At 48.5% G+C, this 13,419-nt stretch overlaps 1 protein-coding gene across 4 annotated transcripts in view; it reads left to right on the forward strand.

Moving 5' to 3' along the window:
* The first annotated feature begins 7,371 nt into the window (after positions 1–7,371).
* OXSR1 (oxidative stress responsive kinase 1) overlaps positions 7,372–13,419 on the forward strand; it is a 140,912-nt gene continuing 134,864 nt past the window's right edge. For 3 of the 4 annotated variants that reach the window (XM_050941531.1, XM_050941530.1, XM_050941532.1), the window contains exon 1: positions 7,373–7,544. Coding sequence is in view for 1 of the 4 variants with exons in the window: in XM_050941529.1 (XP_050797486.1) it covers positions 7,475–7,544 (70 nt within the window). In the remaining 3 variants the exon portion in view is untranslated. Of the gene's footprint in view, positions 7,545–13,419 lie in introns of all 4 variants that reach the window. The other variant, XM_050941529.1, reaches the window with a different exon arrangement.

Raw genomic sequence — 13,419 nt, forward strand, 5'->3', positions numbered from 1 at the left:
GGGTCCGCTGGTCCTGCACCAAAGCCATGGGACCAGTGGACCGTCTGCAGGCAAGCCACGGAAGGCAGCCTGCCTGCAGTGCTTGGGGTGGCAAAATTCCTAGAGCCGCCCCTGGGTGGTAGAGCCTCAATGGCCATCTGAAGGCATTTTATTAGCAAGGTAGCTGATAGTCAGCACAAAAATTTGGAGTCACTAGCTTGGTGGGGCCATGGTAAAAATTCATAGCTAGCAACCCATGTAAAAAGACTATCAATTCTAACTTTTCTCCTTTGAAACCAACATTTGCCAGCAGATATCACAGTGTTTCTCTATGGCAGGAATTAGAATAAAAAATAATAACTGCATAGTGCCTATTTGACAAATGATGGCTTTTTAATGGTGCTCACTAAACTGCAGGTTGGAACTTTTGGGGCCTGGAAATAGGCATTTGAGAGTAACACCAAAGGCTTTCTAATGAATACGATTCTTAAATACTAAAATTAAGAAATAAGCCATAAGAGGGGATGCATTAGTAAGCTGTTGATACGTGCCTCAGATGCATGTTGGCAACACATCTTCAGACATCCAAAAGGTACCAATAGCCCTGTGGCCAGGGACCCCCTTCATGCCAACTGGCTGAGGGAAAAAGGGTGCATATTTATTATAGGAGTCCCCTGATTCTGGTATTTATATAATAGTTTACCAAAGGGTGAACTCTGCTGAAAATCTGTGTCACAAGGGTAATTATAATAATTGCAAAATGTATGTATGGATAATATCTAAGGAGTTATGTATGTATACTGGAAATTAAATGTTCTTAAGGAGGACTGATCACCAAAGGTAATAAACAAATGTCTTCTGGGCAGGAGATGCTTATCTATCTGTCTGACTATGTGTAAATCCTGTATTGTCTGCCTCACTGAGTCTGAGCAAAATGCTAATAAAATGTGGAAATATGCTAATCAAGAGATTGCAGAACCCTATAGGAAAGGACCTCTGCAGTGAAGCAGTAGCGAGGTGTCCTGTTTACAAGCAAAGGCAATGGATTGTTTGGGTTAACTAGGGGTACAGAGCTACACCCAGCATCCTTTGCCAAGGTGGCAAGCTGCCAGCGACTTGTCTCATGAACAGAAGATCACAGCTAAGTCTGGCTGTTAAGTGTGTAAGAAAGATTTTGGGTGAGCTAAACTTCAATAGACAAAGGGGTAACTTGTTAACAAAGTTTAGGCTCTAGAAGATGTATTAAGGTTTTATTTTGTATGATACCTGTTGCTTCCAATTATCCTACTCACCATCACTAGACTCTCTAAGCTTCATTAAATAAACCTCTTCTTGCTTTCATTAAAAACATATCTAAGGGCTGTGTGTTAAGAGGAGCAGTGATCTGAGGTGTGACTGGTAAGCTGGGTGTACTGTTCTTCTGGAAGAGTGAGTCTGTGGATTCTGCATGTATCATGTGGATCAGGGCTGGACACTCTAGGGAGACACTCAGGGTAAGAAATACCTGCGCTGCTGGCCCATGCCAGCCAACTTGGGCTTGCAGCGCTAGTGCTGTGGAGCTGTTTCATTGTCGTGTAAACTTCCTGGCTTGGGCTGGAGCTTGAGCTCTGGGACCCTCCCACCTTGCAGGGTCCTAAAGCCTGGGCTCCAGGCTGAGTCCAGAAATCTACACAGCAATGAAACAGTCCCGCAGCTTAAATCCCATGATCCCAAGTTGGCTGGCCACAGGCCAGCCATGGGTTTTTCTTTGCTGTGTAGACACACTCTCAGAGGAATCAAGGCTTGGAGTCTGCCTATTGCTAACCTGTAAAGAAGAAACGGAACCTGTGCAGGCCTGGAGGGCAGTGCTTGTGTTTCCAGAGGAACTGGGGCACTGACCCATGGCAGATGTACACAAGGCTTCCTCCTGGGTGCCTCGTAACCCTTGGTACTTCCAGGAAACATCACAAGCTCCACCAATGTATACCCTGGTACTGACAATTCCTTCCATAATAGGGATGATCTAGATAATACTTAGTCCTGCCTTGAGTGCAGGGATCTGGACTAGATGACCTCTCGAGGTCCCTTCCGATTCTATGAGTCTGTGTTTAGCCAATCACAAGAGATAGTGTGGACTATAACTGTATTATACTTAACAAAAATAATTGTGCTGTGTATCACTCTACCAACCAAAGGAAAGAAGTAAAATTAACACTGGTTTTTAGAGGGTAAGTTCTGTGGAACAGGGATAATCTTTTGGTTCTGTGGTTGTATAGCACCTAGGCATAATGAATTCCTGGTCCATACATATAACAGAGGAGGGGGTTGCTGTCGAATACATTAGGCAGTATTATGATGTCAGATAAAAATGGTGGACTCACATCATGCATTTTGCAGGATTTTGTGGATCTTCTGTGAAACTTGGTTTATCAGCTGCACCTCAGGGAACTTGTCCTAATAAGGTAAAAAATATGTATGACTGATGTTCCTTGTGGGAGAAGCTCAGTGAGGTAATATCTTTTATTGGACCAATTTCTGTTGGTGAGAGAGACAAGCTTCTGAGCTTACACAGAGCTCTTCTTCAGGTCTGGGTAACATACTCAGAATGTCACAGCTAACTACAAGGTAAAACAGATTGTTTAACATAAATAAATATATTTCAAGGGACTATTCAAAGTGAAGTGGCCTATTGACACCTCTCAAGTCATGAGAAAGGAGGCGGGTTAGGGGATTATAGATAGTTGTAATAAACCATAAATCTACTGTCTCTACTCAGTCCATGATTTTCAGTGTCTAGCAAAGTTATTAATTTACCTTCAAAAGATGAGCCTGGGAGTTTATTGTGTAAGTTTCCATTGAGGATAAGAACTGAGAGGTCAAGTATGGAGTGAACATTTTGTGAAGTGGTCACTCACAGGTGATGTGGTGTTTTTGTCTTCTATCATTTTTCTGTGTGAGTTCATTTGAGAGTGTAGTGATTGTCTGGTTTCACCCACATAGTTGTTATTGGGATATTTAGTGCATTGGATGAAGTACGCCACATGCATCTGGAAAGGTATATTATGGGGGTGTTGATCATCGGAGCAGTGAAGGTATGTCTACAGGTTTTTCAGCTGTTATTCTGACAGGGTCTGGTGCTGCTTTGGGTTGGTATGTCCTGGTATATGGGGAGCTTGCTTCTGATGATGAGCTTAGAGAGGCTGGTGGGGTGGTTTGGAAGGCCAGAACAGGGATTCAGGAAAGATTTCTTACAAGATGTGGTCTCCATAAAGTATGGGTTGTTATTGTTTATGATACTCCTACAGGTTCCAGTGGGAAGTGACAAGTAGAGGTGCATGGCTGGATGGGGTTTCATTTCTATATTGAAGCAAGTTCTCTTGGGGTATTTGGATGGCCCACTCCATGATGCAATCTGTTTCTCTGGGGAAGCATCCTTGTTTGATTAAGGTAGCTTTAAGTGTGTAAAGATGTATATCCTAGACTTTCTATTCAGAGCATATGCTGTGGTATCTCAGTGCCTGGCTGTAGATAACAGATTTCTTGGTGTGTCATTACTGGATCTGTGAAGGCAGATATGGTGATCAGTGGGTTTCTTGTATATAGTTGTCTGTAGGGTTCCATTGTTGAAGGTGATCATGGTGTTCAGGAAGTTGATGCTAGAATAGGAGTGTTCTAGAGTGAATTTAATGGATAGGTGGCAGTTGCTGAAGTTGTGGTGGAAATCTATGAGGGAGTTTAGGTCATCTGTCCAGAGGATGAACATATCATTGATGCATCTTAGGTATATTATTGGTTTTGTGGTGCAGTTATCCAGAAATTCTTCTTCAAGGTGGCCCATGAAGAGGCTGGCATATTGGGGAACTATCCTAGTATCCATGTCTGTCCCATGGTTTGGACAAAGTAAAGAACTTTTTGCTAGACATTAAAAATCATGGACTGAATAGAGATACTGGATTTAAGGCTAATTACAACAACCTATAACCCACTAACACCTCCCTCCCCTTCCCAAGCATTCTCTCCACTCCCCATGACTGGAGCATGGTTGACAAGCCACTTCACCTTGAAATATGTGTTAACTACATATGCTAAACTATCTGGTCTACCTTATATTTAGCGGTGACACTCCGAGTACGTTTCCCAGAGCTGAAGAAGAGCTCTGTGTAAGCTTGAAACCTTGTCTCTTTCAATCAGTAGAATTTGGTATCATCTAAGATATTACCTCATCCACCTTGTCTCTCTAAGATCATGGGACCCACAGAGCTACAACAGCACTGCAAACAACAATGGAAGATGTTCCTTGTTACTTACAGTAATATCTGATATGAAGCTGGATAATAGCCACTCCAGGTAGACTAGAAAAAGGTTCTGGGGGGGGCAGTCACGGGGTGGGAAGCAGGAGGGAGTGGATGGGGGTAGGGCGTGGGCAGGGCTAGGGCATGGCAAGGGCGGGGCTAGGGCAGGGCTCTCTGGGTGCACACCCTAATGAAATGTGCTGCGCACGTCTATGGACAGAAGCTTTTTCCTGCTGGCTCACCTGCCTCTTCCTGTAGTGTGCTGGGCTCCTGCCCCTCCTCTGCCTCTCCGTCCCTCCCTCCCTGCCAGTGGATCAGCTGATGGCCCTTGTGAGGGAGGGGGTTAGGAAGGAGCAGAGTCAGCATGCTCACTGCTCCCCACGGCGGAGGCAGAGAAGAAGTGGAGGCAGGGCCTTGGGGAAGGGGGGTGGAATAGGGGCATATCCCCTCCAGCCCCCTGCTCTGCCCTGCTCCCTCCCAAATGCCCCCAGCCCTCTGCCCCTTCACACCTCCCCAGCCCTCTGCCCTGAGCCCTGACTCCCCCTCAGACACACTCAGCCCTCTGCCCTGAGCCCCGCACACCCCTCAGGCCCCTGCCCTGAGCCCTGGACCTCCCTTATACACACCTAGCCCTCTCGTTGACTCCTTCACATCCCACCACAACCCCAGCCCTGACTCTGGCACCCCCACACATACCCAGCCCCCCCGCCCTGACACCTGCACCCCCTCACATGCCCCCAGCTCTCTGCTCTGACTATTGCACCCCCCCACATACCCAGACCTCCCACTCCCACCCTGAGCACCAGATGAGAGCTCCTGCACCCCCCCACATTCCCACCTGCACCCCTCGCACCAAATGGGAGCTGCCCAAGCCGCCTGCCCTAACCCTGAGCCCCCTCCCTCATTCTAGCTCCTGGCCAGACCCTTCACCCCCAGCCCTGTGCTCAGTGCACTCCCATCCTCAGCTCAGTGCAGAGAGAGGAAGAGAATGGGCCAGAACCAGGGAGAAGGTAGGTACCCACTGTATGTGGGCAGCGCCGGGACCCCAGACCAGCAGTGGGCTGAGCGGGTCTGGCAGCCGGGATCCTGGCTGGCAGGAGCCAGCGGATGGAACCCGAGTGGCAGTGGGCTGAGCCGCTCAGTCCACTGATGGTTTGGGGTCCCGGCTGCAGGCCCCGCTCAGCCAGCTGCCGGCCTAGGTGAACAGAACCCCAGACCAGCAGTGGGCTGAGCGGGCCAGCAGCGTAAGCTCAACATTTTAATTTAATTTTAAATGAAGCTTCTTAAACATTTTGAAAACCTTGTTTATTTTACAATACAACACGAGTTTAGTTATATAATATATAGACATATATATATAGAGAGAGACCTTCTAAAACACGTTAAATTGTATTACCGGCACACGAAACCTTAAATTAAAGTGAATAAATGAAGACGCGGTACACCACTTCTGAAAGGTTGCCGACCTCTGTTATAGCGGCTACATCTTGCTGAGATACCCAGAAGATACTGCCAGGATTTTATGATGGTTAGTAATCAGTCGGAATACTTAAGATTGCCAGGTATTTGAATCAGAAAGTCTGGCTGTATTACTCAATATTGAAATTAGGGAGGGGAGTATGCAGAAGAGTTGGGCAACTAGGAGATCTAGAAGAGAGGAGAAAGAGTGACCTTCCTTCTACACCAGATGACACCACCATAACCTCTCCTTGTATTTAAATACAGAATATGGAGCCCAGAAGCAGCTGTGGTGGAGTACTGCACCTGCCCTTGAATTAATACAAGCCTTGGGAATATATATACATTGAAGAAGAGGGAACCCCAGTGCCTGGGGATGCTGGTTTAGTTAATTTAACACAATACTCTAAACCTCAGGGCTGAAATGTCTATGTTCTCTGGATCAAATATTTCATAGCTCTTCATCTTTCAAGATAGGTAAGTTTGTGTTCACACAACTTAATATTGAGGGGCAGGGGGGTGTCATATATGTGGGCATTAGAAATATTAGGGCACTTTTCCTAACAGGGGTTTAGGTTGTGCCTTATCCAAAATTTTCCTCCATTTATCAGAGGCTCTGTGCCAACTGCTTACCCTCCCCTAAGGATGCTTCTTTGAGATTGTCCAGTTTGGCAGAAACTTCTAGTTTGTGATGTTTCGATACACTGCATCAAAACATCATGGCATTGCAGCGTGAAAGGGACCCAGGGATCTGTTAATATCCCAAAGGATTGCCTGAAGCAGCTGGGATCATCACAGCAAAATCAAATGCTCCTGGACATACCAGGATGGGTGGCAAGCCTGATCTGGGATGGGTGATGTGACCATGTGACAGTGCCTAGGTGGTGATGTATCAGTGGACATTGTACATGAAGCCATGCTCCTCAAGCATTCCCTACCGCTGTTACCCCCAACATGGGCTCTCCACTAGGTCAGGCTCCAGGAGGAAACCTGGCTCACTTTGTACAGAGCCCCACAGAGGTGCATGCCCCTCCCTTACCCTTTCTGCTTCCCTCCCTTTTCTCCCCTCCCTATGAAAGACCATGGCACACACACAGACTGGGCCGGGGCTTCAAGCTATTGACAGGCTTGCAAGCCAATAGCTGCTGGACAGCTTATAGCCGAGGACCAATCAACACCGGTCATACAGACTAGGGGCGAATCCTTTTCCGCTCCTCCCTGAGACGCAAACGGCCGCCATCTTGTGTGTGGCATGTTCTCATTCCGCCTCCCTCCGGATTATAGTACCGCCAAGTCTTTATCCTTCGCGGGATGTCTGGCTAAAAACAGCCCTTCATACGATGGTGGGGAAGGGAAGGCAGTGAAATTCCGGCGAGGCCTGGCAAGCGCCTCACTCAAGATGGCGTCGGCAGGCGTGCGTAGGTGACGTCATCCGCGTCGGTGCGGGCCGGTGGAAGGAGGGCCCCTGTTAGTGGTGGGGGGAGGTTGTCATGGTAGCGTTTACCTTGTGAGAGGTTGGTGGGTTTTTCTATCGAACTCTATAGGCTGCCTTTTCTATGGGCTTTTTGGGGGGGAGGGGGGCGCGAGGCCCCGCCCCGCATGGCTGTGACGCCCCGCCCCCACTGCTGAGCCCCCAGCCAATGGGGAGGCGGGAGAGGCGCGGCGCGGCGCGGGGAGGGCCCAGGCAGGGTGGCTGTCGGGCCGCTGGGCTGCGCGCCTCTCTTCGTCCTTCCCCGCTGCCCTGCCTTGCCCGGGGACGCGCCGCCATGGCCGAGGACCCCAGCTCCCTGCCCTGGTCCATCAACAGGGATGACTACGAGCTGCAGGAGGTGATCGGTGAGTGGGGCGCGCGGGGAGCCCGCCGGCCTGTCAGCCGGGCGGGGGCCTGGGCTGCGCGCCCTCTGGGCCGGGGGGTGGCTCCCGGGGAGCGCGGGGTGTGAGTCTGCACTCGCCGTGGGGACCGGCCTGGCTCCTGCGGGTAGGGTCCGGGGTGTGTGTCTGTGCCAGCCGGGGGGGGCACAGGGGCGGCGCGTGTGCGGGGGGTGTCTGCGCCAGCCAGCTCCGGAGACCGGCCCTGGCTCCCAGGGGATGGGGCTCGGGGTGTGCTGGTGTCTGCGCCAGCCCGGGCCCGGCGTGGGGGGTGTGTCCGCGCTGGCTCAGGAGCCCGACTCCTGGGGGCTCGGAGCCGTGGCGGGTGGATCTGCCCTAGCCCTGGAGACGGGCCGGGCAGGGGAGTGTGTGTCTGGCCCTAGCCGGAGACAGGGGCTGGCTCTGTTCCTACTCCGGGGGTGTAGCGGCCGCGGGGGGGGTGTCTCTGCTTGTCTCGCTTCGCTCCGGAGTCCTTATCTGTGGGGGTGGATTCCTGCTCGGGCTGGGGGGATCTTGGGGCCTAGGGCGGTGATCGCATCGGAGGGTCTTTGTTACAGCTCAGGAAGTGGGAGCGTGGAGGGGCCTGTGGGGTGTGCGCGCCTCAGGTCTGCCTTTGCCTTGAGAGCTGTATTTCTGCTCCTGGGGCTTGGGCGATTTTCAGCTTGGGAGCGGGTCTGGCAGCTTTTCTTTCTGTCTGTGTTTCTACTTCTGGGGTGTAGGGCTTCCAGCAGTGGGGAGGTGTCTCGGCTAGAACTAAAAGGGAAGGGTTATACTTACTCCAGTTCTGTTCATGGATCTCAAAGTAATTGGTGTGTGCGTTTCTGGGAGCATCTTCTAGGGGACTCTGTATTGTTTCTCCTGAGGGGGGTATTTTATATCTTACGGTCTAATAATGCCCACTCTCCGCTTCTGTTGGGGTCCGTGTGTGGGGAAGGAGTTATCTGTATTTTTCTGATGTTTTGGGGTTGGAAGTAACTGCTGTGGGCAGTTGCCTGCCCCCTTTGGGTTTTGGAGGAGGGGTGCTCATATCATGCCATCCAGTAGGTGGTCTGTCTTGGCTGCTGGGAAGGATGAGGATGTAAGGTATTTGTTATGGCAGTTGGGATATTGGTAAATAATGAAGGGCAGTGCCTCCTCCTCGGATTCTGGAATATACGGTTTCTTTTATTGAGCAGCTGCTCCAAGCTGTATTCAGTCAGAAGGGAGAGTCCATCCATATGGTGGTTATTAATTTCAAGGCACTGTATATTGATCTGTTCAAGGGATGAGGAATTTTGCTGTGTCTTTATAATTGAAATCTTTCTCATTCCTTCTCACTTCAGCTTGAGGCAGCAGCCTTTGCTCTTCATGAATGACTGAGCCTCTTTTGGCTTAAATGCCTTCACCAATTCACTTGATCTTTCTTTTTTTAGTCACTTTATCAGTATGGCGGTGTGAAGGCTATATCGCTGCACACTATGGCCTGGTCTACACTATGCATTTAAACTGAACTTAGCAGCGTTAAACCAATTTAACCCTGCACCGGTCCACACAACGAGGCCCTTTATATTCATATAAAGGGCTCTTTAAACCGGTTTCTGTACTCCTTCCCGATGAGAGGAGTAGCACTGAAATCGGTATTGCCATATCGGATTAGGGTTAGTGTGGCCGCAAATCGACAGTATTGGTCTCCGTGCGGTATCCCACAGTGCATCATTGTGACCGCTCTGGAAAGCAATCTGAACTCAGATGCACTGGCCAGGTAGACAGGAAAAGCCCTGCGAACTTTTGAATTTCATTTCCTGTTTGGCCAGCGTGGAGCTCTGATCAGCACAGGTGGTGATGCAGTCCCAAATCCAAAAAGAGCTCCAGCATGGACCATATGGGAGATACTGGATCTAATTGCTGTATGGGGAGACAAATCTGTTCTGTAATGGAGCTCTGATAGAAGATGAAATGACAAAGCATTTGAAAAAATCTCCAGGCTATGATAGACAGAGGCCATAGCCCAGTGCTGTGTAACAAGCGTAACGGAAAGCCAAAGAATCAAATGGACGCTCATGGAGGGAGGGAGGGAGTAATGAGGACTCTAGCTATCCCACAGTCCCCGCAGTCTCCAAAAAGCACTTGCATTCTTGGCTAAGCTCCCAATGCCTGAAGGGTCAAAAACATTTTCCTGGGTGTTTCAGGGTATATGTCGTCAATTTACACTCTTCCCTCCCCCCAAAAGAAAAGGGAAAAAAAAGTTTCTCGCCTTTTTTCAGTGTCACCCTATGTCTACTGCATGCTGCTGGTAGACGGGGTGCTGCAGCGCTGAACACCAGCATCCCCTTCCCAGTGGCAGACGGTACAGTATGACTGCTATCCATCGTCGTCATCAGCCTGTGAGTGCTCCTAGCTGGCCTCGATGAGGTGGCTGGGGGCGCCTGGGTAAAAATGGGAATGACTCCCGGTCATTCCCAACAGATGGTACAGAACGGCTGGTAACTGTCTTCATCATAGCAACTGGAGGCTGAGCTCTATCAGCTCCCCCCTTTCATGTCTAAAGAAAAGATTATGTACTGCCTGGACTATCGTAGCAGCTGGAGGCTGCCTTCCCCTCATTTTATCTCACTAAAAAGTCAATGTTTTTTATTCCTGCATTCTTTATTACTTCATCAGACAAATGGGGGGACACTGCCATGGTAGCCCAGGAGGGTTGAGAGAGGAGGGAAGCAACGGGTGGGGTTGTTGCAAGGGTACCCCCTAGAATGGCATGGAGCTCATCATTTCTGCAGGATCTCTGGGGCTCTGACACGGGGCGGCTGTGCTCTCTGGTTCTCTAGTACACTTGCCCCATATTCTAGGCAGGACTGACTCTATTTTTAGACAAAACATAAAGAAGGGAATGACCTGGGGAGTCATTCCCATTTTTGTCCATGCGCCCCCGGCCGACCTCAGCGAGGCCAGCCAGGAGCATCCATGACAGCAGCAGACCGTACAGAACGACTGATAACCGTCATCTCATCGTCAATTTACAATGGCATGGCAGGCGGTGCAATAGGGATGGTAACTGTCTCTGCTACCTTGCAAAAGCAAATGAATGCTGCTGTGTAGCACTGCAGTACCATCTCTGTCAGCAGCATCCAGTACACATACAGTAACAGTGACAAAAGGCAAAACGGGCTCCATGGTTTCCATGCTATAACGTCTGCCAGGGCAATGCAGGGAAAAAGGGCCTGAAATGATTGTCTGCCGTTGCTTTCATGGAGGAAGCAATGGGTGATGACATTTACCCAGAATCACCCGCGACACTGTTTTTTGCATTGGGATCTCAACCCAGAATTCCAATGGGCGGGGGAGACTGCAGGAATTATGGGATAGCTACGGGATAGCTACCCACAGTGCAACGCTCTGGAAATCGATGCTAGCCTCGGTACATGGATGCACACCGCCTAATTAATGTGCTTAGTGTGGCCGCGTGCACTCAACTTTATACAATCTGTTTTACAAAACCGGTTTATGTAAAATCGGAATAATCCTGTAGTTCAGACATACCCAGAGTATCTAACACATTACTTATTGAGTGCTACAGGTGACTGTAAGGTCAGTGCCGCGTGTTCCATTTCACCAGAGAGGCAGAGAATGGAGTGGAGGGGTAGGAGGAGTTGTTGGTCAACATCTTCGAAAAGTTAATATTTAGTTTAATGTTTATGAGGAACTTTTATCTTTTGATGATTATAAATGAAGATGCTTCTATCGTGCCTTGGCTTTGCGTCTCTGTAACACAGAGACCTGCTTTATTTTCCTAGGCTGGGAGAATTTGGGGAAATCACGGTTACAGAGATAAAATTCTTGGCATTGTTTTAAAAGTAGGCTGGTATGGAATCCTAGAAGTACTGAAAATCCCCATTGCTCTATCAGATCAGGTTCCATTCCCTCCCTTAGCCTATTAGGAGCAGCAGTACTGTAGAAGGGGGAGAGTCTAGTGCAGCAGGGGCTGGGGAAACTAAATAGTGAGAATGAGCACTTCTTAAACCCTTTCCAGGAAAACATGTCCTGGGGAGGCTGGTATCCAAAAATTGGGATTGTCCTGTGAAGAAGCAGAAGCTGGAAAAAGCTGCCACTAGGCTCCAGTCTCTCTAAAGCTGGGGAGCAATTGCAGCTGTCTCTAGGAAGTGCTTTGCTTGTGAGAGTCTACTAAGAGGTGGTGCTTCCCCCCTCCCCCACCCCAAGACCAAATCCTGGTGTGGATTTTTTCCCCTGTAAAGTTCTGCTCTTATTTACTTTATTAGATGTTAGTCTGTGCTGGGGGAAAAGGGAATTCACACAGGACTGAGGGAGACATTTAAACTCCCAGGAGCTGCTGACAGATACTCCTCACATAGTCTAACAATCACTAGAGGACATAGATACGTTGTTGTCTGTTTGTAACACATTGAGCTTGGGGAATAAACTTTTTCATTCTTTTTTCGTATCTCCCCCCCAACAATCTGTGTGCCGAATTTCTGGTTGCCACCTGCTACCTGAAAGACTGCATCAGGATTCTGAACTATATTGCCTACTTTTTGGAACATATGCTGAAATGTATTTATAAATTTTTATTGCCCCCCTTATCTTACTCCTTATAAATGTTGGAATGTCTGCCAACGTCTAGGATATAGGTGTGATTTAAGTCTCATAGCACATATTTAATTTGAGGGACAAAATGTTCCAGGGTTGGCTAAGCAACTGGACTTTCCCCCTCCTGATTCCACATATCCTCTAACTCTCATCAGGGACTTGCTGGGTTCTCATTACTCTAGATTTATAGGCTTACAATTTATGGTCATGGTCAAAATGGGAATCCAGTATGGAAAGTGCCAAGCCTTGCAGCAATGATTTCAAGGTACTTAACTAGATCTGTGATGGATGACTAAGGTTAAGATTTTATCGTGATTATTTTTAGTAAAAGTCACGGACAGGTTGCAGGCAAGAAACAAAAATTCACGGAAGGCTGTGATCTGCCTGTGACTTTTACTAAAAATAATGGGAGGAGGGGCTGATGGGTAGGGTGTGGGGAATGACTGAAGCCCAAGCAGGGGGAAAGACAGCCCGAGCCCCGCTGTGGGAAAGAGGGGAGAATCCAGCACCTGCTGCTGCGGTGGCAGACAGCTCTGGGTCCACCCCAGCAGCTCAGAGCTCCAAAGTCTCCTGCTGGCTGACAGCTCTGACCCCACCACCCTAGGGATGGAGCGAAAATGTCACAGAGATCTCAGAAAGTCATGGAATCTGTGACATAATCTTATCTTCGGTGAGGACAAATGTTGTTCTCTAGGTTTTCAGCCTAGCACTCTGTATGTTACATAATCAGCTATTTTTGATACCCAAGTAAAGGAAATCAGTTTTTCACTCTTCTGATACCTTATTTCCTCACGCTAATTCTCTGCCTGTAAATATCCATGCAGACATCCAGTGGGCAATGTGGCCTCTTCGTGTAATGGTTAAGAGAGAAAACATTCTTCCAGAGTCAGGAAAGAAGTTCCCTTATAAATCACCTTACAGTTTCTATCTAGAATTAAAAACCTGTTAGTCAGCAGTGGATCTGATTAGTTCAATTTTAAAGATATAGATTATTGCCTAGATTCATTACACTGTGTTAGCTTTAGTGACTAACAGCTGAGTATTCTCAAATATAGATTCCTTTTCTCATTGTAATGTTGCAAATTGTTTTGTTCAGGATCAAAACGTGACTTAATTTAAACAAACAAAAAAACTTATTGCAAACTGAAATTACAGTACAGTTATAGGGTGTGCCTGTTGTGAGTAGGCACCTTTCCTGGGTGACCTTCAACTACTGTGGAATCCGGCTTCGTTTTAAAAAGTAGTCTCTTTCCCTTATGGT

Source organism: Gopherus flavomarginatus, chromosome 2 (genome assembly GCF_025201925.1).
Source record: "Gopherus flavomarginatus isolate rGopFla2 chromosome 2, rGopFla2.mat.asm, whole genome shotgun sequence".
In the NCBI taxonomy this organism is placed as follows: Eukaryota; Metazoa; Chordata; order Testudines; family Testudinidae; genus Gopherus; species Gopherus flavomarginatus.